This window comes from Triturus cristatus, chromosome 6 (assembly GCF_964204655.1).
Source record: "Triturus cristatus chromosome 6, aTriCri1.1, whole genome shotgun sequence".
NCBI classification, from domain to species: domain Eukaryota; kingdom Metazoa; phylum Chordata; class Amphibia; order Caudata; family Salamandridae; genus Triturus; species Triturus cristatus.
The window spans coordinates 1,926,607,391-1,926,634,787 of record NC_140589.1 but is presented as its reverse complement, the minus strand read 5'-3'; the positions used below and the strand labels follow the sequence as shown (position 1 = coordinate 1,926,634,787).

The 27,397-nt window shown below is 44.9% G+C and overlaps 1 protein-coding gene across 1 annotated transcript in view; it reads left to right on the top strand.

Moving 5' to 3' along the window:
* LOC146822501 (uncharacterized) overlaps positions 1 to 26,956 on the top strand; it is a 47,507-nt gene extending 20,551 nt beyond the window's left edge. The window contains exon 2 of the mRNA XM_085613608.1: positions 24,172 to 26,956. Coding sequence (XP_085469734.1) covers positions 24,587 to 26,338 — 1,752 coding nt within the window. The 5' untranslated portion in view covers positions 24,172 to 24,586 and the 3' untranslated portion in view covers positions 26,339 to 26,956. The remainder of the gene's footprint in view (positions 1 to 24,171) is intronic.
* The last annotated feature ends 441 nt before the right edge of the window (positions 26,957 to 27,397 follow it).

Here is a 27,397-nt window from a genome sequence, read left to right as displayed (position 1 = left end):
AGCTTCCAGTAATGGGTTCCCTGTCTGTCTCATGTTGCGCTGCTGGTAGACTCCCCTCACATTCATATGTGGGTCAGAGGGGCATCTGTTCGTTGTCATGAGACTCGGGCGTCCATGGCAGGAATTCCAAGGCACGTCACTCATTCTTCCAGACTGAGATGCTGCTTGTTGACATCATTCTCCAGCATTTCACTCCCTCGAGGGCCTTCACTGACCTTCCACATGACACATTCTAAACATGCGCAGAAATGCAAACTTGCACTGGGTCATTTTCGGATTCCTTTTCTTTGCATAAACCAGTATATTTCAAAATCTAAGTATTTTTAGTGTGTGTGTGTTTTATTTTTCACTTACACTGGTAGCTCCTCCCAGTGGTAGTAAACACTGACAAAACAAGACACACACCACTGTGAGGACTGACTTTTTAGGTCGAGCTTGGGCAGTGCATGTGCTGGTCTGTGAGGCATGCTGTATTCGAGAATAGACGCGAAACCCTGCCCACTGTCTACCCATATTTGTCATTGGCTTGTGTCAATGTTCTTCGTACAGGCTGACTTCTGATTTGTTAACAGGCTTGTTTGTCTCTCCTTAGTACCGCCTTGTCTTCGTTTGTAACCTCCCATGTGGACTTACTTTTACTTCTGTTGTTACATGGTATGTCTTATTTAGTCTGTAAACACTACTTTAATGAGTTGCTCATACTAACGGCACGACATGCTTTCCTGCAACATTCGCTGCACCATGCGCTCTTTCACTTTCCAAGCAGCCCGGGATAATGGCGGCCTCTTCTTTGAAATGAAATAGGTCTCACATTTACAAGAATTTGAGCTATTGGCATTTTAAATGACAGTGCCTTTTATTTATGTGTTAATTATCAAAACAGATAAATAAAAGGGCCTGTCATTTACAATGCTAATAGCTTAAACTCTTGCAAATGTGTTACCTAGTGCATAGGGTTGTACAACGGTACAATGCTGATAAATATATTGCCTGCATTTTTTTACCGCGATTATGCATTTTCATCGCATTCCAATACCCCGCATTGTTTTTATATTTAGACCGCCCACTCCCCTAACTTACCTTAAATTTGTGGTATTGGTATGCGATGTAAATGTATAATCGTGGTAAAAAATGTGCGCTAAAAAAGTGTGAGGCAAATGCATGCGATTTATTTACCTCATTGTAAAGGCGTTTTCCCATTGCATTGTAAATGCTTATTTAATTTGAGCAGCACCGCCGCTTCAGCTGGGATAACGGCAGAGTTGTGCAAACCCAGTGAGAGCTACGTGTGCAGCTTCAAGGAGGAGCGTGAGTAAACATTGAATGAGTCTCGGCCAGAGAGTTAAAGCAGGGAAGGAACCTTGTGAGTAAACATTGAATGAGTCTTTTCCAGAGAGCTACACAGCAGGGCAGGAATCTTGTGAGTAAACTGTTATATCCTGAGTTTGACTTAATTGTAATTAGCCTAGGTCTTCCTAGCTGCTCAGCCAGAGTGAGAGATGGTAACGGAATGTTGGTGTGACTGTGATGAATGGAATGCCTGGGTGCCTGTGTGGGTGAGTGATGACAGTTGGAGATGGGCTGAGCAGCTAGGCAGGCTGCTCCTGGTGGGGCCGTGATATGGGCTGTTACATGGGCTGACATAGAGGCTGTAACAAGGGCCTAAGATAGGCTAATGATGAAGCTGGTGCGTGGCTGAACCTTGTCTGAAGTGATCTGGAACTGGTACAATAAAGAAGGCTTTGACACCTACAACATGGCTACAAGTGTCATCCTGTACAGATTACAACATAAACATTGAATGAGTCTCGCCAGAGAGCTACGGCAGGGATAAACCTTGCTCCAACTCACCAGTGAGCCGGCGGCAGGTTGAAGAGATGTCTAGACATCAGCTGCTCCTGCAGGTCCGATGGACAGCAGATGAGTATACTGTGTGCGCTCGGTCTGCCTGCACTGACTTCCCACTGGGCTCGTCTGGCTGCAGTTTGGGGGCCAGGGCTCCAGGCACATGGTCCCCTCTCCATTCCAAGCCCATCAAAGGGTGGGATGTGCTCGCATCCCCCTCCCCTGATCCGTGCAGTTATCTGGAGGCTGTGAACGGCTATTAAAAGCCTGACTGGCTTGGGCAGTCAAGTGTGAAAATACCAAGCGCTGTTCCCAAAAAATGTCATTTCCCTCGTCATAAAATGCACGGGAGAAATGGCGAGATTGAACCGCAAATAAATGCAGGGTGGCATCGAAACACGATCCATGTTTTTTTGTGCTTAATTTGAAAAACCTTGGGGACTTTGTAAAAATGGTCCCCTTTTGGATGCACGTGCAGATGTGGTTTTTCTATTGCAGAAAAAAAAACTCAGCACAACATATGTTTGAATTTACAGACTGTTTTCCGCATGTTCTTACACTTTAAAAAATGTTCCATTACCTCTCGTTGTGTGATTATGCCCGTACTCATTCCCTAATCTGTCCCTCCGAGAATAAAAAACAACCATGACGTCTTTAATTCTCAGTCATGTGATGAAAGTACATTCTCCCACAAGCATAAAAATTCTCAATCTTTATTTTACGGCACGGACATCTGTAGATTTGGCTAATGTGAATTTTGGTTAGCTAAAAGACAACAGATGCATCTATTTTGTATAATGTGCATAGAATGTAATTATCTTTTGTAAAATAAGTGTTATTCTCAAACAGTTGAATTCCTATTTTAGACTTTGAATTGACACGTTGCCCGCGCTCCAAGACTGAGGAATTCAGAATTGTGGTAAACGTGTGCTATTTATAAGTTATCCCGTTCATACATCCAAATATCACTCTAGTGTTGTAATACTACATCCAATAAATATTGCACCCTGCGGTATCAAATTTTTGGGGGTACGAAGGAAGCATTTCTCCTCTGCTTTTAAGATTTTTAGGAGTTACCCATAGGGTTGTTGGAGAGAGGCGTTGGCTGCACTCTTGGGACGCAGACGCTAGCTTCCTGTGCGGTTTCCCCATTACTGAATGTTGATACAGGAATGAATAGAACCAGTGGTATCACCAAGCCCAGGGGATAGTACTCCACTTGATGTGACTAAGACATTTAAAGGGGGATTAGTTTTTCTCCCCCAATAAGTTCCTGACGAAAGCCATCGAACCGGCAAGGGTGCATGCAGGCTGAAACATGTTGAGAAAGTGATGTGAAGGACACCTTGCACATCCCATATTTCACATCCACCTTTTTTAATCTTACCCTATAATTTCTGTGAATAAATTGCACCACATGATAAAGAGGTAATTTAACATTTTCTATTCTGCACAAACTAGATCCTAACCAGTTTTAGAGGATCTCCTCCTGGTGGAGGCCAACAAAAGACCAGATGATGATGCTATCAGCCAAGATTACGCCAATGGCAACAAAAATACCAATGGCGGATAATTGCTGTTGAGGGTCTTCTACATATTGGTGCCAGATCCTTTGAGGCCTCTTGGCTCCACTCCTTTTTGATTTAGTGATATATATCCGGAAGCTGAGTGGGGCCCCCAGAACGCTTCTACTCCCCCCCCCCCCCCTTTTGATATATAAGCACTACTATCACAGCCAAATTTGCACGACCTTTGAAACAATGATCTTAGTCAGCCCCACTGGTGTTCGAACCTTTTGACCTCTGAAGTATGCTCCATTCTCTGAAGTGGGCTCTTAAACCTACCTGGTTTGTTAAAAACTCAACTTTGTAAAATGAACCCTCTGTAGAGTTGTCATACGCTAAATCCCTTCCAGTTCCAGTAGTCGGGTACTTTTCTATTTGTGGCAATAATCTAGTCATTCAATACATCAATAACACATGCCTTCCTAGCTAGAGCATTTTTTAATTTTTTTTATAAAAGTGAGTTTAATTTTGGATATGATTATTAACTGATTATTAGCATCAAAAAGATGCCTACTCTTCTTGTGGAAGCATAGTGTTAGAATTGGGGATCTCTGGTTGGCACAGGTAGGTACTTGTGTCAAGCAGGGACCCTCTCCTCTAGTCCTGGTAAGGGGGTACACTCCTACAATAACCCCTGCTCACCCTCTCTGTAGCTTGGCATGAGCAGACAAGGCCTATCTCGGAGCGTTATAGGTTAAGCATTTGTGACCACATACAGTAACTCAGTGACAACCCCACAAATGGACTCCAGGCTGGGATTATCAAAAAATAAGTATTTTTATATCCAGTTTAGCACAAGACCAAATAATGATAAAAAGGCCCACAATACTATTAGCAATAAGCAGTTCTTGGATACAGCGTACTTTAAAAGGTCTGTGCGCTTCGTTCTTCTTAGTTCGGCCCGTACGGGGATGAATTGGCCTACAGAATGAGTCTATAAGCGTTACGGACGCTTCGGTGCGAAGCGTACACCCTACAGTGTGAACGTACACAGTACCTTAACTTTGAAGAGTTCGTCACGGACGCTGCGGTGAAAGCAAAGCGTGGTACGCTGAGATGTCCTCCTTTCGCGGTGCGAGCTTACGGCTCGATGGGGGCCTGAGTTGCGTTGCTTGAGGGGAGGGGACGGGACGTTGTACGGTGCTTCTGTTCATTGTGGAGTACGAGCCGTACTGCCGGAGCGGCTCTTAGTCTTTGGCTGCAATGCGGAGCGTGCGTACGGTGCGTACTCCCTCCTTCGATACGAATGGCAGCCTTGACTGCAGCGCAGGGTGCGGGTCGTACCCACCAAGATGGTTCGATGTAGCGCAGCGTTGTACGCGGCGAAGTCAGCTAGTCACTGTGCGATCTACGGATCGTAGTACGCGTTGTTCGAAGCGGACCGGCGGGGTACGGTGCGTTGCTAGATGCGATTTGGCGGTACGAAGCGTACCCAGCTCCCGGCCTCGGCAAATGTTGAAAACAAGGTTTCCAGCAGCGGATTGCGAGGCAGATGAAGTCCACTGGTCCTGGGACTTCGTTCAGGGGGCAAGCTCACTCACAAGCCCTTGGAGATCTTTCAGCACAAGTTGAAGCAAAGTTTCTTTGTAGTCTTTCTCCTCTCCAGCAGCAAGGCAATCACTGCAGGCCAGTCCCCCAGGTCAGGGACAGTACTCCTCCTACAGCTTTCCCAGTTCCTTCTCCTCAGGCAGAGGTTCTTCTTGTCAAGCAGGATCTAATTTCTTGGGAGCAGGGTCCCAATACTTATACCCCTAATTCCTTTGTTCTTCTGGGGTAGAGGGGGCTTTGCCCAGCCAGAACCAGTTCATGAGCACTTTTTTGACATGTCTCTGACTTTCCATTCAAGGTGCAGGGCAGAGACATCAGCCGCTCCACAGGAGGTGGAGCCAGCATTGTGGTGGCAAAGCACAGTCCTATTCAGAGTCCAGGTGCACTCCTCCCACCCATCTCTCTATTCACCACCAGGCTACCTAGCCCTGCCCCTCTGGAATTCCCCAGTCCTGTCACTCACAGAAACCAGACAGGCAGTGTGAGAAAGTGCCATCTTTCTTGCATGGTATGCCCCCACTTTTTGCTGAATGTACTTTGACTGAGTGTGCCCTGGACTCCTGCCAATCATGTGCCCAGGGCCTATGTTCCTTCCCTAAAAACACAAAACCCAAATTGGCAAACCCTGGTCACATGTCAGCCCCTGGTAAATGGTACCCTAGGTACCCAGGGCCTTGTGACCAGGGAAGGCCTCTAAGGGCTGCAGCACTCATTGTGCCACCCTTAGAGGCCCTGTACCCTTACACACACACACACACACACACACACACACACACACTGCCCTTGCAGGCTGGGTGTCTGGGTGCAGGACAAAACAAAGAGTCGACATGGCACACATCCCTGTGTGCCCTGCCCATCACCTACACTGCCATGGCATACATCAGCCACCCCTCTAGCTGGGTGCCCTATGCCAATGGTGTGGGCACAGGAGCAGGAGCCCTGTGCCCCTACAGTACCCAGGTCCATTCCTGGGCACTGTAAGTGCAGTGCTGCCCTTTAAGAGTACATGGTGCTGAGAGCTCGTCAAACACGAATTCCACAGCACCATAAAGGCAGCACTGAAGACTGAGAAGTTTGGTATCAAACATCTCAGCACATTAAACCCACACTGATGCCAGTGTGGGATTTAATGTACCAAGCACCCCAGAGATGCCCCCTAAAACCTAACCTACAATCCACGTCTGTTCTGAGGCTGCCTAGGCTGCCACACAGCAGACATGTTGCTGGACCCCTGGGTATGAGAGCCCCTGCTCTCCTGGGCCTGCAACAATGCACATCCTCGGCGAGGTGCTAAATCTCCTCCCCCAGGATGGGCAGGGGGAAGCTTCAAAGGCATGCCGCCTCTGTGAGCTTCCCCAGGCCACTGCAACCCCCCACTCTGGCGGGAAGCTTGGCCGGAAACCCCAAATAAGGACAGGGGATGTGCCAGCCTGCCAACCCCACCCCAATGGGCAGGGGGAAGCTTCAAAGGCATGCCGCCTCTGTGAGCTTCCCCAGGCCACTGCAACCCCCCACTCTGGCGGGAAGCTTGGCCGGAAACCCCAAATAAGGACAGGGGATGTGCCAGCCTGCCAACCCCACCCCTCTCGCCATCTTGAAGATGGGCAGCCCTACCCAATCAGGATTAGGCTACTGCCCCCCTCCCACAGGAGAGGGGCAGGATAGGGGGTGTACCCACCCCAGGACAGGAACCCATTCATAGCAGGTACCCAACGGAGTGTTAAAAAACAGGTAAAATTAGCACCATCATACTGCTTAACGTTATCAAATACCCACAAATAAAATAATCAGGTGACTCTTATTCTCTTGGGTTAAATATGTCCGTACCCAGCATTTGCCTTTATGTAATAAAGCATTCTCGTTGTGTCCTTAATAACTGCATAGTATTCATTTTCTAAAACAAATCCAGGATTGCTTTAAACTGTATCCCAGTAAGCCCCATACACCAGAAACACAATCAATACGCTTGCTTATAAATTAATTGTAAAACACACAATTGCCATGACATCCATCCACCACTAAATGCATAAGTAAAAAATATTTATATTTACACTAATAGCTCCAACTCTAAAAAATGCGAGACCTACTGCATTGCAAATGCTTGTTCTTTCTTGATGTTGTGCAGCATTGGGAAAGCCTATATGTCTAAAAGGTGAGACTTCTTGATTTTGTCATTGTGTGTTTATTGTGGTTGTAAACCTCCTGTACCTTGTGTAGATCTGGTCAGAGCCTCTGATCTCTGGAGTTACACTATGTGAAAGATGCTCAGATTATTGTCCGGGTCCTATCGCGTGCTCTCTGATAGTATAAAGGACTCCCTTGCAGCAATTGATTATATTTCCTGCCGTTATTGTGATGCTCTTTGTTGTGTTATATAGGAAAAACAGTGGTTCCTTTGGAATGATATAGAATGAGGTTATGATACATAAGCACAATCGTAATATAGAGGGTTAGGTAATGGCAGAGCGCGAAGGCACCACTAACACACCGATTCCAGTGTTGTATATTTTATGGACTTTTTAAACAATACAGTTAGGAGTAAACATTATACATCAAAACAAAATTTGTGCATAGTGTCCCAAGTGACAAAGGGAACCTAAACCTAAGTGACAATGTGAATATTATATACAAGGTTTACACAGTTTGTACAAGTCGACCATTAGCAAAATAATTCCATGTGAACAGCTGCTATGTACAGTGATATGTGCTGGGAAAATGGTTCGCTTCTGTTTGTCGACGACGTTTCGACCCTCAAAACAATGTGGGGTCTCTTCAGGACTACTGACGAAGGGAGATCTAAATGGGAATGAAATAAAAAGAGCATAAGGATCATAGACCGACACAAATGCGAAAAAAGGAAAATAAAGGCAGTTGGATAAAAGGTACCTGAATTTATGATTGCGCAGCCTTGTGAAAATGATGTGCCACACGTGAAGAATAGAGGAAAAGGGTTTACTCACTTGAGGACCCGTCTGGGTACTATGATTGTGAGAAAAGAAGCAAAGAAGAATGTTGCAATTACTGATAATTGGACAATGCGCTGTGTATAATCAAATACGAGTTTCACCAAGGTTCTTACCTCAATGTGAGGACAGGCTGTCAATCCAATAGGGTATGTAGATAGGCCAGAGGGGCTCAATTAATGTTACGCCACAGCCGTAGCGTGGTAGAATCCCTTTGTGGATTAACAGTGACAATGCACTGGGAGTTTCTCTGGAAATTCAAATAATAATGATCTAGGGGTCAGTATGCTAAAAAAAAGAGCTGAGTGCAAGGGCTAAGCGGCCTGGATGTGCCATTTCTTACCTCAGTAGAAGATTAGAAAAGCGGGACAGCGCTCTGCGTGTAGATTCAGAACAAGCATTGAAAATGCAGTAGGTCTCTCCTTTGATTAAGATAAAGCCATTTGCTTTGCTAATGGTATTGTATAGGGAAGCAAGTGGCTTTAACTTAAAAGGCGAGACCTATTGCATTTTCAATGCTTGTTTTTTGTTAGCCTTGTGGGGGAGAAGAGGGCAGGCAGAAAATTGCTTCCGGCCCTTCCGCTATATACATAAAAGTGCTTTTGCGCTACTTCGTTTTCCCTTAAAACATCCTTCACCGTCAGCAAGCTTTCCACATACACCACACACACACACCCTAATTACCAATTCATAACAACCCTCAGACCCAGATTTTCACCGCACTGTCATTTGTAAACACCAAATGCTCTGGCTATACAAATGCGAGACTTGCTGCATTGCAAATGCTTGTTAGATTATAAGATTTTGTCGAGTTGACCACATCATAGGATTATTCATAAAATAACACCATGTATTTTGCTTTTTTTTGTAGATTTATATTGCGCGAAGTCGACCCGAAGGTATTGGACCGCTTTACACAAGCACCGTATTTACATTAAACTGATTTACTTACACTGCCGACTTTGGTGCAGGAAACTAGAGTTCGAGCCTCGAGGTCGCGCCCACATCCTGGGATTCTGGGCAAATCACTTAATCTCCACGTGCCTCAATGTGTAATGTAAATACGGTGCTCATGTAAAGTGCTCCAATACCTTCGGGTCGGGTTTGCGCTATATAAATATGCAAATCAACATTACACATTCAGGCACGGGGAGATTAAGTGATTTGCCCAGAATCACAGGGTGTGGACGTGACCCTGAGGCTCGAACCCTGGTTTCCAGCACCAAAGTCGGCAGTCTAGCCGACGGACCATATCCCCTCCCCAATTGAAATTGCTTTAAGTACGTTTGTCTTGGTGTGAAATACGTAAACAACTACGATGTATCTTAAACAATAAAATGAATGGAAATGGGACATTTGGAATTTCTGGTCACCGGTAAAAGGGGCAGTTCGCCCCAGTTAAATTACTCCCACATTCTTACTGGACCATGAGACCCTAGTAATAACAACTTCCTTACCACGTGTTCGGCCTCGAGCTCTCGCTGCAGTTTTTCTCTCAATTTCTCCGCACAAAGGATCCCGGTAACCGCCACCTTTCTGCGGCAAAACCAAATGACTTTACTCACAGTCCTAACACTGTGTTAGCTCATGCGAGTCAAACCTCTTTTAAAAGTCCCGTACTTGCAAGCGGCGGCCATTTATTTACAGTTTCATTTGTGGTTTTACTTTTACGAAGAGCAACAAGGGCGGCCATCGTAGAGCGTGAGTATGGTTACATTTGGCTAACATGTTCGATTTAGACAGGAGTATATTTTTAAAGCCAGATATGGCTTTTTTGTAACTGTCTCCTGCCTAATAGTGCCCTTATTCCAATGTTAGGTAATGGGTAAAGAAAATACATTCCCCCGATTATTATTCTTTTCCCCATTACCTCCTTTTTTGTGAACTCGACCCGGACCAGACCGTTACATTACAGAAAAGGGGAGGGACAGAAGATGTGCACGCGGCGGCGGAAAAAACAGGCCTCGCCTGTAAAAAGGTTTCTTATCTTTATGGGGCCATGTGTTTGGCCCCATAAAGATAAGAAACCTTTTACCACAAACGTAAGGAAAGCGAGCCAGTTCAACTGGGACGGCTCTAAAAGAGAAAAGTGTACGTCAGTGGAAGCTCTTTTCTAATGGCTGGCCACCATTTAGCATAAACGGTGACACCAGCCAATGGAAAAGAGGGGCGGGGCTTAAACCCCGCTAGTGAAATCTACCCTAAATCATTAAATCTCGCCAGCGAGACTGCGCATGTCTGCGCAGCCTACGCCAGGGGAGACCTAAAAAGCAGCATCAGTCAGCTCGATCGGGTACAATGACAGATATCCTAATCCAGAGAGGATTGTTATATACAAAGTTTCCTGCTCCTTTTGCCAAGGGAAACAGGCAGACCTAGTTAAGGAAAACCGCAGCACTGAGCAACCCGGTGCTACGGTTCCGTGATCGGTAAAGAGTGAAAAAAGACCTCAGTGGGTGGTAAAGAAGTAGAAGGTGTGGCACAATGGTGGTGTTGCTGCGCTAATGACAGTGGTGAATTCTCTGTTAATAGGTGGAAATTAAGGCACAATATCGGTGATGGTTACTAAATAGGGAAGAACAGGTACAATCACATATATACTTTATATATTTACAAAAATCCAAATTTCACAGGTATTTGACATATGCAATCACGCATGCTGAGCACTTCATGGAGTTTGAACATTGTATGCGTGCAGACATTTCACAGTTGTAATTCTTAGTGAACACGTATTTCATGAAAATAGATCTAATATATACAGTTCAAATGTCACAGCAAAAATGAATTAAATAAAGCTGTTGGAGCAAGCATAGTCGGGTGTCAGATGACATACAGGTGTATTCAGGCCACAATTGTTATATCACAGACAGTTGATGACATCTTTCTGATTTGGACAGGAAGTGAGACAGACTTTGGCAATTTTCTCACGTACCTCAACACCATCCAGACCCATCTCACATTTACATCCTCAGTACATAAATCCACCATCGCATTCCTTGATTTAAACATCAATCATGACAAAGGGAGACTATACACTTCCCTCCATAGGAAACTAAAGTCAACATCCACCTGCACTAAGGGATGGACTGCCCTTCGGCCAATTCCTTAGGATACGCCGCAATTGTACCCTTAAAACAGACTACATGCGAGAGGCGGAGATACTAAGGACCAAACTAGTCACAAGAGGGTACCCCAATAGACTTGTATAAAAGTCTCTCAAACGCGCCTGGCACTGCCCCAGGGAAGATCTTCTTAAGACAAATGAGAAACCCAATCTTACCAAGATTGTATGTGTCACCACCTTTGGCCCACACACCAATCAAGTCTGCAACCTGATCACCAAAAATTGGAATATTAACCAGAGTATTGATCTTACAATAACCTAAAGCTAGCTCAATCAGTGGGGGGTCTACTGAAGGTTTTTAATAACGCCTCTTCTAAACCTCTGGGCCCCCCCATGGAAATCTATAAATCCCAAGCAAGAGGGGGCGCGCTATATGGCGCTGAGCTTTGGGGGTACTCTACTCCTGCTTCTTTAGCGGTAACTGAGAACTCCTTTATCAGGCGTCTTCTTAAATTACCTGTAAGTACCCCCCTAATCCCCTTGAGATGGGATCTAGGCCTAGTTCCTATAGAAGAAATTGCCCTGAATCGCCCTCTCCTGTTTTGGAGACGACTTTGGTCAACACCCGAGCTTGCAAGCTATAGGCTTGACCTGGCCGACATATTGACAAGGGGGAAACTGAATAAGATTCCCTGGTTAACACACGTTAAGACCTTGTGTTATGCCATAGGGAAGGGGGACCTTTGGACTGCCCCGGAAGAGACAAGCGGCACATTACCCAAGAAATCCTTGAATGAGGCCTTGTGTCTCTATCGGAAGGAATTGTTATTACACTCGTCTCTGGGTAGGCTCACTGACATCTTTTTGGACATTAAGTCCAGCCCCCAGTATGAAATCTTCCTGGATGTTATCCAACCCCCCCTGGCAAAGAAACTCTACATCCAGTTTCGTCATAGTTCATTACCTTTGAGGGCCCTCACCTATAGATGGTCTAATGCATCTGATCATTCAAGCACGTGTCCCGCATGTATTGACACTTGCGAAACTGAGATGCATGTTGTTCTTTTTTGTCCCCTTTATGTCAAGGCTAGGAAGAAATGGATTATTCAGCTATGTAAGTCTAGGGGCCTTAGGGATTTCCAGTTAGTCTTTAGGATTCTAAAATATGACACCACTCCATTGATAGTCTTTGCGATGGCTAAATTTCTTTTTTCCATGTGGCTTACCAGGTCCAAAAAGATGATCACTGTCCCATAACCCTTTTGATTCCGGCATGGTTTTTATTGCTATTCTAGAATCTGCCGATGTTTTGAGATTACTTGGGGGTTTGGTCATAGTTTCTATAACTGGCTCCTTGTGGAAATATTCTATCTTGTTCTCTGTTCAAATTTTTTAGCATAAAGTTTTAATGTTTTTATGGCTTGCACTCTATGTATATCTGATTTAATTGAGTTTTATTGTACAGAATTATTTATGTCTTTATGGCATCATGCCGAAATAAAAGCTTTTGACTGACTGACTGACAATAGACACACCTCTGTTTGCCTACAAACGAGGAAAAAATCTAAAAGATCATCTGGTCAGGTCATCAACAGACTTAATCACCAAGAGGACAAACACACTGACTACTGCATGGGGCCTACCCAAAAGGAAAGGACACCACAAATGTGGGAACTGTGTATCCTGCAATTTCATGTTCAAAACCAACACATTTGAACATGGTATTGTAAAACACGATTTACAATCATTCTCTAACTGCAATACAAAGAATATTGTTTATTGCATATGGTGTCCATGTGGCCTCCCCCATATTGGACAAACACAGCAACCGGTCAAGGCTCGCATTGGCCAACATCGCAGCCGTATACGCAGATCAGTGGAAAACGCACCACTTGTGTCTCATTACAATGTAAAAGGTCGTACTGCTGATGAAATAAAGTGGCAAGTAATTGAGATCGCCACTCTTCCAGAAAGAGGAGGTGACATCCTTCAGATACTCCAACGGAATGAATGCCGCTGGATAGACAAGGTGAATTCAATAAATGAAGGGCTTAATTCTGCTGAGGAATGGAGAGGATATGTCACTACCCATTGCTAAACAACTGTCTGTGATATAACCATTGTGGCCTGAATACACCTGTATGTCATCTGACACCTGACTATGCTTGCTCCAACAGCTTTATTTAATTCATTTTTGCTGTGACATTTGAACTGTATATATTAGATCTACTCTCATGAAATATGTGTTCACTAACTAAGAATTACAACTGTGAAATGTGGGCACGCATACAATGTTCACACTCCATGAAGTGCTCAGCATGCGTGATTGCATATTACAAATACCTTCGAAATTTGGATTTCTGTAAATATATAAAGTATATATGTGATTTTACCTGTTCTTCCCTATTTAGTACCCATCACCGATATTGTGCCTTAATTTCCCCCTATTAACAGAGAATTCACCACTGTCATTAGCGCAGCAACACCACCATTGTGCCAATGTTGTAAATTAAAGCAGAATGTGATTAAGCATTTACTGAAAACATTAATGTTTCCCTTTTATCGTGTTTTCTTCATTATGTTGGCCGAAGTCCGGACTCCATTTTGTATTGACATGCTGCCACGTGTTCGTCACGAGGAGAGTCCAACCTCTGTGTTAGTTGCTCTTGTAATCTGCCTAGTAACAGTTTATAAATAGCTCTCTCTTGTCCATCTGGCGCATGCCCAGACTTGACCACATCTGTTATAATTAGCTTTGCTTGACCATGTGTTTTCGCGGGCCCAAGGAGTGTGTTAGCTCCGCCCATGTATTGATTCAGTATCGAGAATGACCCTAAATGGTAATGTTCTTCAACCTCATGTGGTATCCACCCACTCATGAGCCCCTCTGTTGTGTATAAAAGGGGACAATGTACGCAAGTTCTTTGTGCTACTCCTTGCAATACTGAAGAGTGTTGTGTGGATTGTAGGACCACCCTTAAGGGTTAATAAACGTTGTCTTTGTACTTTGCAGTTTCCGTGCCAACTTCCTTACAGATTTCGTTACAGAAGAGCGAACCCTTGTCTCTTGCGGGCCTAGCTGGGGCTTGTATTCATCAATTGGCGCCCGTCACGTGGGGCTCATCGGCGACTCGGATGCTCGAAGGACTGGTCGCGACGAAGGTGAGGAGTTTGGCCGGGGACGTGATCACTGCCAGCGGCGTCTTAGCCCTGGCATCCCGAGGTTTTTCTTCCTTCCCTTCCGAGCTGACCGTCTGGGTGGCGCCGGTCATCGACTGAGACCTCTTCTGTCGGTCCTGCCGTGAGAGCCGTTTGGGCGATTGTGGAGCTTGGCAGTTGGAACCTGGACTCTTGATTGGTAAGAACCGTTGTACGGTACTTGCTCCGAGTTTTGAAGCCTGGTCTGGCTATTTGAGTTTGATTGATGGTGACTAGTCATATTTTGAATTTGTCTTTGTGAAAATATATGCGTTGCAACACATGTAGGCAGGTAATGTGGAGAAATTTCTCCGGAGCTGTGTAAACTTTGAACGGCGCAACGATTAAGTGCCATTTTTCTTGATAATACTGCATATTTTGCATTATTCCTAGCATGCCTGCTTTTAGCGCACTTCGTAAGTGGTGCTGCTATTTTGGGAACCGGTTGAACCTCGAGGAATCTGCTCCAGCTCCCCCAGAGGGGACTCCTAATAGGGATATGTACGTGAAGCATGGTCTTTCTTCCATAATGTACAGCACGTTATGGAGGAAATATACGAGGAAGGATCCTGAGTTGCGATGGCCTTTGTATGGATCGTTTGATATACGTAAGATTGAGTATGTGGAACAGTGTATGTGTAAGCGACGTGCTCGTCAGGATATGTTTGAGTGTGTGCGATTATGGGTGAAGGAAGTGCGTGAGCGAGAGAAACGTGAGAAAGCGCTGTTTGATAAAGAACAACGGAAGAATGATCATGTGCGAGCTCAGGAAGCAAAGCGTCGGGAGGACAAAGAGCAAACGGACAGACAAGAGAAAGAACGTAGGCTCCAAGTTTCGGGTCAATATGTTGTTCGTCAGCCGCTTTATCCTGTCCTTAATAACCCTGATGATGATTTTTCTTTGCTAGATCGCTCTCCGCCCCCTTATGTTGGCGCGTCTGCTCCACGGCCGCAAGATTCCGACCCAGCTTCGGGTAAAGTAGACACACGGTCAATGCTGTCGGCCGAGCAAATGGCTGAGCTTCGGAAAATTACTTTCCGTGCGCTTAAGGGCAAGGTATCCATGGAGAACTTATTTCAAACTTGGGGGCCGTGGCAGGAGAGAGATAAAGTGTATTTTCTGGGTCATTTCGCGGAAGAAGTGATTACTGCTTTTCGAAAATATTCTGATGTCCTAGAGCCTGACGAAGTGACTTTGGATGCCAGAGCAATACGTAACGGTGTTTTTTCTCCCTCTCAGGCTCCTGAGGCGGCTCGACGGCTGTTCGCCTTACGGGACGAGGTGCTGGCCCTTAGAGAGAAAGCACGCCAACAAGCGGAGGAGGAGAAGCAGTCGGATTCGGTTGCGGCAGGGGGCTACCCCTCCACCTCCTAGTCAGATAAGGATAATGTAGTGCATGCTAAACCGATGCGAGAGGCGGCACCTTTGTATGTCCCTCCGAAAGGAGCAGGGACTAGCTCGGACATTAACTCCGCCGATGCTAGGGGATATTTTGTGTATAATTGGGTTTATACTCCTTGGCATAGGGCCGATGTTATGGCATTAAAGAATGCGTTGCCTGACCCCCGCAAGAATCCAGCGGCCTTTTATGAGGAAGTTGAGGGGGCCTTGAATTCTTGCATTATGACTTTAGCAGATATAGACCTGTTCTTTGGCCTTATTCTACCACCAGACACGTGGCGGTCTGTCCGAAAGGTAGATGACTCGGTTGCCTTCAAGGCCCGTTGGTCTGAGCTTGAGGACGAAGACAGGGAAAGAAAGCCTGCACAAAAACCACCCCAGAATATTTTAGATCTCCCTGCTGCTATTGTGGCTAAATTGAAAACAATAATCCCCCCTAAAAAGATTGACTGGAAAATGTTAGCGGCATGTAAGCAGAAAGTTGATGAGTCAGTTGCAGATTTCTTCACGCGCTTTGAAGAAACGTTTCATGACTTTAGTGGCCAGTCGCTTACTGACGATACAGGTCGCCACCTTTTCGCGGACAAATATGTGGCTAATTTGCTGCCGGCAGTTGCGGTCCGGTTGAAAGCGAGTGAGAGTTCTTGGTCCTCCGCGACACCGACGGCCCTTCTGACCATCGCCCAGTATTATGAGCGTCAGGAGCACGAGGCGAAGGGCCAGGAGGAGAAGAAATCGAAAGATCTCAAAACCAAAGTGATGTTAGCACAAGTATATGGCCCGCCCCGCCGGGGTAATAATAATAGGGGAAGGGGCGGATCTTATGGTCCCCCTTCGGGCCGATCGGATTTGAATAGGAACCAGTGTGCGTATTGCAAGCAGTTGGGCCATTGGGCCAGGGATTGCCCAGTGTTGCGTGCTTCGCGACAGGGGCACACTCCGGGTGGTCCGAGAGGTAGAGGGGGCTTCTCGAACTTTAGAGGGAACTCTAACGATCATGTCCGTTTTGATACCGCCGGGCAGCACCGAGATAGCTCAAATGTTTTTGATCGCCAGCACCAGTATCATGTATCGGATATCGATCGTTCGGAATACCATGATTCTCAGCATGCATAGGAATGCGTTGGATGGGGGTCTGAATCAGTTGAGGTGCCGGTCGATCAGACGGGTCCTTATGTATCGGCTGAGGTTTTAGGTTCTACTGATCAGTTCCTCGTGGATACAGGAGCGACACGTAGTGCATTGTCTAGGTACTTGGTTCCGGGGGCTCCCCCATCCGGCTCAATGGTTACATCGGTAGGGTTTGACGGCGCGCTTTCCCGAAGCCCTCTTTCACAGCCCCTTACATTTAAGGTTGATTGTTTTTCTGCGCCCTGTCCGTTTCTGCTTGCCCCGTATACACCGGATAACATTATGGGCCTTGACATGTTAAAGCACTTTAGGGCTACAATTCGCTGTTCCCCTGAGGGTGTGAGGGTGATTTTAAATGACAACTACCCCCGGTCTGGGCGGATGTGTACGATATCAGAGGATGCGTTGTTGGCTACCCTCCCCCGAGCTTTATGGGCGACTTCGGACACAGATGTGGGACGAATGGTGATTCCTCCGGTCCACATTAGTGTCCAGGAGGGGGCGGTGCTACCACGCCTCCCACAGTATCGTATTTCCCAGGAGGGCGAGGAGGCTCTCATAAGGATTGTGCAAGATTTGATCGCAGTAGGAGTAGTGGAAGAAGTTCCCTATAATATCTGTAACAGTCCGATTCTCCCTATTCTGAAAAAGGACACGGATGCAAAGGTCTATCGGTTCATAATTGATTTGAGGGAGGTAAACAAGATCGTGATACCTCAGTACCCGGTGGTTTCCGATATCACGACGTTGCTTACCTTGGTCCCGCCTACGGCGACCGTGTTCTCAGTGATTGATTTGAAAAATGCCTTCTTTTCTATTCCCATTCACCCTGATAGCCGATTTCTTTTTGGGTTTACATTAAACAATAGATCTTATCGTTTTTGTAGAATTCCCCAGGGCTACACAGAAAGCCCTAGTATTTATAGTCAGGCTTTGAAACGACAGTTGGACTCCTTTGTTTTACTCGAGGTGGTCGCCCTCATTCAATATGTCGATGACATCTTGTTGGCGGCAGACACCCTGGAGTTGTGTGAGAAGAGCACGTTATCCCTACTTTCCTTTTTAGCATCCCACAATCATAAGGTATCTAGGAAAAAATTGCAATTCTGTAGACCAAAGGTGACTTATTTGGGTCACCTTTTGTCTAAGGAGGGGCGTGCACTCACACCAGATCGTATCCAAGTAATCTTGGACACACCGAGACCATCCACGCAGAAGGATGTGCGTGCATTTTTGGGCCTCGTTTCTTTTTGTAGACAGTGGATATTGGGGTTTTCACACATAGCTAAGCCATTACTAGCTCTCTTGACAAAAGATACGCCTATCCCAATCCCTTGGTCAGATGAGTGTGATGCTGCTTTTCAGCAATTACGACGGGCCCTTTGTTCAGCACCAGTGTTAGGGACCCCTGATTATGCTAAACCCTTTTCGTTGTATGTGCATGAGAAAGATGGATGTGCATTATCAGTTTTAGTGCAGATGCATGGTGATAAGCAGCGCCCTTGTGCATACTTTTCGGCTGTACTTGATCCTGTCGCCCGAGCATTACCAGGGTGTTTTCGCTCGGTTGCGGCGACAGCTGTGTCAATACGCCAAAGTGAAGGAATTGTGTTGTCCCATAAACTGTTGGTGTTAGTTCCCCATGCTGTTGATGCCCTGCTTAATCAAACAAAGACACAGCATTTGACCAGTGCCCGTTTAACGGGATATGAGTTGACGCTTTTGGCTCCTCATATTACGTTGAAAAGGTGCGTGACATTAAACCCGGCCGCATTGTTGCCATATCCCGAGACCCAGCCGGAGGCACAGAAAGTGCATGATTGTATTCTTGTGACTGAGGAACAAACAAAGGGTCGTATTGATCTCCAGGATACGCCCTTTTCAGAGGTAGATGGAGAACTGTGGGTAGATGGATCATGCCTGAAGCTACCAGATGGTACGGCTTCAGCGGCGTATGCAATTACCACATTACAGACGATAGTGGAGACAGCACGCATACCGCAGAAATCAGCTCAAGCAGCGGAACTGATAGCGTTAACACGAGCATGTGAGCTCAGTACAGGATTGTGTGTGAATGTTTACACAGATAGCCGCTATGCCTTCGGAGTAGCGCACGATTTCGGCCTACTCTGGAAGGAGAGAGGGTTTCTAACGTCACACGGGGTACAGATAATGCATGGGGAGTTAGTCCACAATCTTTTAACTGCATTGACATACCCGAAGAAAATCGCCATTGTTAAGTGTAGTGCCCATAGGAAAGTAGTTGATAAAGTTGGAGAAGGGAATGCGTTAGCAGACCGAGTGGCACGGGAGACTGCGATGCAGCCCGGTACTACTGCCATGTATGTAGTGAAAACACAGGTGGAGAGATGGCGTGATGCAAAGGAAGAAGTGCGAGAAATGCAAAGGACTGCTTCTGATAAAGAGCGGGAACAATGGGCTAGCGAGGGAGAGTTGGATGATGAGGGTTGTTGGAGAAATAAGCAGATGGATAGATGGAAGTTACCCACGGCTTTCGTACAACCTATGGTTCAAATGGCACATGGGCTAGCACATGTTGGAGCTTCTGCAATTGTGAAATTGCTTACCCAAGTCTGGGAGCATCCAGAGATTGCTAGCACAGCAAAGAGGGTGGTTCAGACCTGTATGATCTGTCTGAAATATAACCCGGGGAAAGGCACGCGAACTCCAGCAGGAGGATTTGCGACGCCCACTGCACCCTTTGAGGTTCTGCAGATGGATTATATCCAGCTTGAGCGCTGTAACAATTTGAAGTATGTTCTAGTAGTGGTTTGCGCCTTTAGTAAATGGGTTGAGGCGTACCCTGCGAAAGACAATACTGCAATGACTACAGCGAAGCTATTGCTGAAAGAGTTTTTCCCCCGATACGGCGTCTGTAGACTTCTGTGGAGTGATAATGGCCCTCACTTTGTAGCGGATGTTATAAAGTATGTCCTGAAAGGCCTAGGCATCACCCAGAAGTTCCACGTCGTGTTCCACCCCCAGTCTGCAGGACTAGTTGAGAAGTATAATGGTACGCTGAAGCTTAAGATCGCCAAAATCCAAGCTTCAACATCTTTGACTTGGCCAGATGCCTTGCCACTGGCGTTATTATCAATTAGGTCGGTGCCACACTCCCGAACCGGCCTTACACCCTATGAGATTGTATTTGGACGCCCGATGAACATTTGGGGTCCACCAAGGCCTAAGGCTGTGTATGATGTACCGTGTGTAATGATGAGTGATTATCTGGCACAGTTAACGGATAACTTGGTTTCTATTCATCAACAGGTCCGAGAGGCGCTCCCTGATCGGTCTACTGGCGAAGGACATGGTCTCCGGCCTGGAGATCATGTCATGATCAAGGTTTTCGACAGATCGAACAGTTTGGAGCCGAGATGGGTCGGACCTGAGCAAGTCCTCCTGGCAACGAGGACGGCAGTGCGAGTCTCGAACAGGAAAAATTGGATCCATTCCTTGCACTGTCGAAAGGTACCGCCCGGATTGGTGGAGTCTGCCGTGCTGACCGATCAACGAGAAATCCTAGCAGCAGAGACAGGCCGTGCTGCGGAGCCAAACGACACCGAGGAGCTCTTTCCGGACCACACGACTTCTGGAGGAAGGCGATATCATCTGCGACCAAGGAAGTGAGGTTTCCAGTACCGGGACATACTGTCAGAACGGCCCTTGGGTTAGTGAAACGGAGAGCCGATGAGGCAAGGGGGGGGGATCAGCCCTGCATTAGTGTAGCGACACCCGTCTTGGCCCGCTGGTGAAGAAATCAACCGCTGCCCAAGGGGAAGAGTTCTGACAGACCTTTTAGTTTCAGGAAGATATCAGGGTATTGTTTCTTTTGACATGGAGAAGAAGAAAGTCCTTTGTGCGTTGGGGTTCATGCTAACAGTAGCTATTGTTGGCATAACAACATGGTTTGTGGAGGAGGTAACACCTGCTCGGAAAACACTTGTGTTGACGACTCCGGTGCCTGCGGAGCACTACTTTTATACATTACCGTATCAAGAGTTGAAGCATCGACAGTCCTATTTGAATAACACTTTCATCCAGATGCTGCATCATACCCAAGTTTGCTCCGAACGCTACGAACTGTTGGATATGTGGGATGATGCCAGCCCATCAGAAGAAAGGAGGTACGCCATTCATACCACTTCCTTTCTCTCATAATGGCTCTTGTAGAGCATGGTACACTTTGCTGTTTGCCACTCGGAAGCCGACAGTGGGACGATTGCTTTTTAGACTTAATAAAGAATGTCATCAGGACAGAAATGGATATCCACAAGCAAATGGAACAATTTGGGAATGGGAAGAGTACCGACCGGACAATGAATCCATTCCCTATATCTTCACGAATACCAGAGACACTGTGGGGAAGGACAAATTTGTGATCCAAGTGGCCCAAGCCCAAGCGGACCTGTGTGTCCAGAGTGTGGGTTTTATCCCTGTTGGTGTCAGTGATTGTATAACCGTATTAAACATCGATGGGTTGAACAACAGCACCTTCCTAGCGTCCCATAATACCTATTTCGTATGTGGAAATAAAGGTTATTACCGTTTGCCGGCTGGGTGGTCTGGGGTATGCTATGTATCATTCCTATTACCTCCTGTATTCTTAGCACCCGCGTCATATCATAAGGATTTGAAATTGCTGAATAATGTGACTGTAAATAGATATAAGCGTACTCTATCGATTGACGATGTGGATCAAACTGATACCAGCTTGCAACAGTATATTGATTTTAACTTAGGACTGTTCTTCTTTGTTGGAGCCGCTTTGAATAGTAGGAAGATCCGAAGATTAACGAGAGTGGTAGAAGCTGTGACTAATCAGACTGCTGCTGCTCTTGGGAATCTTACGGAAGAATTACAGATAACCAGGATTGTTGCATTGCAGAATCGTATGGTATTGGATGTAATGCTAGCTGATCGAGGTGGAGCCTGCAAAATTATTGGAAGTAGCTGCTGTGTGTTCATCCCTGATCATACGCCATCCGTTTATAACGCCATTAATAAGCTGCACAAGATAGCAGCCGAAATCCACACAGAAAACGGCACTTGGTCCTTTTCTGGATGGTTTCGGGCGTTGGTTACTGCCTGGGGTTGGAAGGTTCTAACTGGTCTCTGTGTTATTATAGCAATTCTGTTCTTTTTCTGTATGTGTATTCAATGTGGACCATTGTGCTGTTCTGTATGCATTTCATTCTGCATTCCAGATAAGAAAGCTATTGCCGATGTTGCCCGCCAGAAGGGTCTAGCTAAAGAGGTTAAAGGAATGATGATAATTGACATATATGATGATTATTCTTGGAAACCGGATGTCTTCAGTAAATGCTGAAAGGGTCGTCTGTTGTAAATTAAAGCAGAATGTGATTAAGCATTTACTGAAAACATTAATGTTTCCCTTTTATCGTGTTTTCTTCATTATGTTGGCCGAAGTCCGGACTCCATTTTGTATTGACATGCTGCCACGTGTTCGTCACGAGGAGAGTCCAACCTCTGTGTTAGTTGCTCTTGTAATCTGCCTAGTAACAGTTTATAAATAGCTCTCTCTTGTCCATCTGGCGCATGCCCAGACTTGACCACATCTGTTATAATTAGCTTTGCTTGACCATGTGTTTTCGCGGGCCCAAGGAGTGTGTTAGCTCCGCCCATGTATTGATTCAGTATCGAGAATGACCCTAAATGGTAATGTTCTTCAACCTCATGTGGTATCCACCCACTCATGAGCCCCTCTGTTGTGTATAAAAGGGGACAATGTACGCAAGTTCTTTGTGCTACTCCTTGCAATACTGAAGAGTGTTGTGTGGATTGTAGGACCACCCTTAAGGGTTAATAAACGTTGTCTTTGTACTTTGCAGTTTCCGTGCCAACTTCCTTACAGATTTCGTTACAGAAGAGCGAACCCTTGTCTCTTGCGGGCCTAGCTGGGGCTTGTATTTATCACCAAACCTTCTAGTTCTTCACCTCCCACTGAGGTCTTTTTTCACTCTTTACCGATCACGGAACCGGAGCACCGGATTGCTTGGTGCAGCGGTTTTTCCTAGCTAGGTCTGCCGGTTTCCCTTGGCAAAAAGAACGGGAAACCTTGAATATAACAATTCTTTCTGGATGAGGATCTCTGTGATTGTACCTGATCAAGCTGACTGACGCTGCTTTTTCTGAATCGTTTTTGCTGGCTTTAGGACTCTGCACCTGTTACCACTGCTAGTCAGTGCTAACATGTTTGTGCTCTCTCCCCTAAACATGGTAACATGGGCTCCTACTCAGTTGGTATATTTCATTTGCTTATGTCCCTAGTAAAGTGTACTACATGTGCCCAGGGCCTGCTAATTATTTGCTACTAGTGGGATGTAGCACTGACCGTGCCACCCACATATGCAGCCTGAAATCATGTCTCAGGCCTGCCACTGCAGTGCCTGTGTGTGAAGTTTAGTGCCACATCGACTTGGCATTTAAAGCTACTTGCCAAGCCTAAAACTCCCCTTTTATTACATATAAGTCGCCCCTTGGTAACCCAAAGGGCAGGATGCTATACTTCTATGTTTTACATGTCCTGGTAGTGACAAACAGCTAAAGTACTTTTTTACTGCTGTAAGGCCTACTCCTGTCATTGGCTAGAACTGGGCATTCCTTAGAATACCTTTAAGCTGTAATTCCTGATTGGAAAGGAGTAGCCTTTTCATGTTTTATATCTTTGCAATGGTAATGAGAAATCCTCTTTACTGGTAAAGTCGGATTTAACATTACTATTTTAGAAAGGCTACTTTCAGAAAGTGGACTTTTTTCTGCTTGTACTGCTCTTTGTGTCTCTAGTACACGTCTGGGCTAGGTGACCGACCCCTTTTTGTATTCCTTCTGGAGAGTCACAGACACTGCAAGGGTTGGGTGTGATTTAGCACTTATCTGCATCCATCTGCATCCCGATGGGTCTTTCTGGGCACATGGGAGGAAGGGGGCCCACCCTTACCCATCACAGGGTAGTAGACTGACCACATACAAAGGAATGATAACTCTCTTTGGTAGTCTGGAGTGAGTGCTGGGATTGAAAGAGATACTGGTGCACTTCAAAACCACTCTTTGAAGTTTCCCTTATATCAAAGGCCAATTCGGATGTAAGTGCTGAGTCTCTAGCCCCATCAAATCCGACTCTTATGGATCTACACAGAACCGCTGTCAGAAGAACTGTGGTGCTACACAAAATACTCAACTGGAGTCTTGGTTAATCCTTGAGTCCACACTCCGCGATAGGAGGGCGTCAAGGAAGGATCGTATGCCCTTGCTCTGCCTATTGCATCTTTACATTGAAAGTGTAATCTAGAATTTCTTCAGCACACTTGTCTATGTGGTCAATTAAATGTCTCATTAAATGGCAATAGATTTTCGTGATGGACCCACCATTTAAGCTTATCCAGTGTTTTTTTATTTTTTATTTTCCAACAGGTGAAATAAATACAGTAATGAACAAAAAAGGAGAAGGCATTAAACATCTCTTGTGTAGGAAGTGATGTAAAAACAGTACACCTCGCAATTTCTTCCCTTGAAGGCTAATGCCTCGCCAAAGTCTTTTTCTACAGCAGAAAATCCAAACTGCCCAGTGTGGTCTGTACTTGGCTCTTAGAGATCACCTGATATACATTGACAAAATAACACACTGACATACTGAAACAAGTCTGATAAGGTTCTCACTACGAAGAAAGAACTAGCCTGGATCAGAAAGAACACACAGAAGAGAAACCGTATGAATATATAGAAAATGACAACACATTTATTAGGGAGAGAAATCAAGTGCAACATCAGAATATCATACTGGAGAAGAACCATATTGATGGACTGACTGTGGAAAAGTTGCTTTGCAATGAAAGACCTAATGCAGCATCAGAGTGTCCACGTAGAGGAGAAACCATATACATGCACAGAATGTGGCAAAGCATTTATAACAAATCGACAGTTGAAGCGACATCAAATGGTCCAAACTGGGGAGAAACCATATAAATGTACAGAATGTGACAAAGCATTTGTAACAAATGGAGACCTAAAGCAACATCAGAAATTCCACACTGGGGAGAAACCATATAAATGTACAGAATGTGACAAATCATTTATAACAATTGGACACCTAAAACAACATCTGAAATTCCACACTGGGGAGAAACCATACCAATGTACAGAATGTGACCAAGCATTTATAACTAATGGAGACCTAAAACAACATCAGAAAATCCACACTGGGGAGAAACCATATAAATGTACAGAATGTGACAAAGCATTCATAACTAATAGAGACCTACAACAACATCAGAAAATCCACACTGGGGAGAAACCATATATATGTACAGAATGTGACAAATCATTCAATACAAGTAAAGGTCTTAAACGACACCACAAAATCCACACGGGGGAGAAACCATATAAATGTACAGAATGTGACAAATCATTTAAAACAAATGGAGAGCTAAAGCGACATGAGAAAATCCACACTGGGGAGAAAGCATATCAATGTACAGAATGTGAAAAAGCATTTATAACAAATGGAGGGCTAAAGCTACATCAGACAATCCACACTGGGGAGAAAGCATATCAATGTACAGAATGTGAAAAAGCATTTATAACAAATGGAGGGCTAAAGCTACATCAGAAAATCCACACTGGGGAGAAAGCATATCAATGTACAGAATGTGAAAAAGCATTTATAACAATTTTACATCTAAAGCGACATCACACAATCCACACTGGGGAGAAACCATATAAATGTACAGAATGTGACAAAGCATTTATATATAATAGTAACCTACAACAACATCTGAAATTGCACACTGGGGAGAAACCATATAAATGTACAGAATGTGACAAAGCATTTATAGCAATTGGACTGCTAAAACAACATCTGAAATTCCACACTGGGGAGAAACCATATAAATGTACAGAATGTGACAAAGCATTTATAACAATTGGACACCTAAAACAACATCTGAAATTCCACACTGGGGAGAAACCATACCAATGTACAGAATGTGACAAAGCATTTGTAACAAATGGAGCGCTAAAGCGACATCAGAAAATCCACACTGGGGAGAAACCATATAAATGTACAGAATGTGACAAAGCATTTATAACTAATGGAGAGCTACAACAACATCAGAAAATCCACACTGGGGAGAAACCATATATATGTACAGAATGTGACAAAGCATTTATAACAATTCGATACCTAAAACAACATCTGAAATTCCACACTGGGGAGAAACCATATAAATGTACAGAATGTTACAAAGCATTTGTAACAAATGGAGCGCTAAAGCGACATCAGAAAATCCACACTGGGGAGAAACCATATAAATGTACAGATTCTGACAAAGCATTTATAACAATTGGAGAGCTACAACAACATCAGAAAATCCACACTGGGGAGAAACCATATATATGTACAGAATGTGACAAAGCATTTATAACAATTGGACACCTAAAACAACATCTGAAATTCCACACTGGGGAGAAACCATACCAATGCACAGAAAGTGGCAAAGCATTTATAACAAATCAACAGTTGAAGCGACATCAAAAAGTCCAAACTGGGGAGAAACAATATCAATGTACAGAATGTGACTGATCCTTTTTAATCAATGGAGAGCTGAAGCAACAATAGAAGATCTCCACCGGAGAGAGACCATTCAACTGGACTGAATGTGAGAAGGCATTTATTAGAAAGTAGCATCTTATGCAACATCAGATAGTCCACGTAGGAGAGAAACCCTATGAATGTACATAATGCAAAAAGACATTTATTACTAGGCAAAGATAAATACTACATCAGAAATTCCACACTGGTGAGAAACGATATGGCTGGACTGAATGTGACTTAGCACTTATTACAAAGCAAAGTTTAGAAATGCATCAGAATGTTCACACATGAAAGAAGCCATATAATTGTACAAAATGTGACATAGCATTTTTATTCCAAATGGAGGGTGACCATTCAACTGCACCGCACGTGAGAAGGTACTTATTATAAAGGGAGAATTAAAGGAATATCAGCGTCCACACTGGGGAGAAACCACATGAATTTATAGAATGTAACAAGGGATCTATTACAAAACAAAATGTAATACAAGATCAGGAAGTTCACACAGGGGAGAAAACATATGTATGTTCTGAGTACCACAAAGCATTCATAATAAAGGGAAAACTGAAGCAACATCTGAAAATCTACATGCAGGAAATCCAATGTATGTACAGAGTTTATTCTTCCTGTGGAAGACTTTATTAAGTTAATGCAGCATAAACAAATCCACACTAGGGAGAAACCTTATCAATGAATGGAATGTGACAAGGGATTGATTACAAAATGTAGTATATCAGAATGTTCACACAGGAGAGAAACTCTACAAATGTGTTGAATGTGACCATGCATTCATAAATGGAGAGCTAACTCTGCATCAAAAGTCAACCCTGAAGCCCTCACTGAATTTAGCAAGGCAATTTATTGACAAGGGAGAGTTAAATCCGCATCAGAAAGTCCCCACTGAGACAAATCTATATGAATCTACAGACTCAATCAATCAATGGGTATTAAGCGCGGCAAATCATCAGTGAGGTTCTCAAGGCGCTGGGTGAGGAGTTGTTGTCTGGAGGGGCCGATCAGTTGAACAGCCACGTCTTGAGTCCTTTC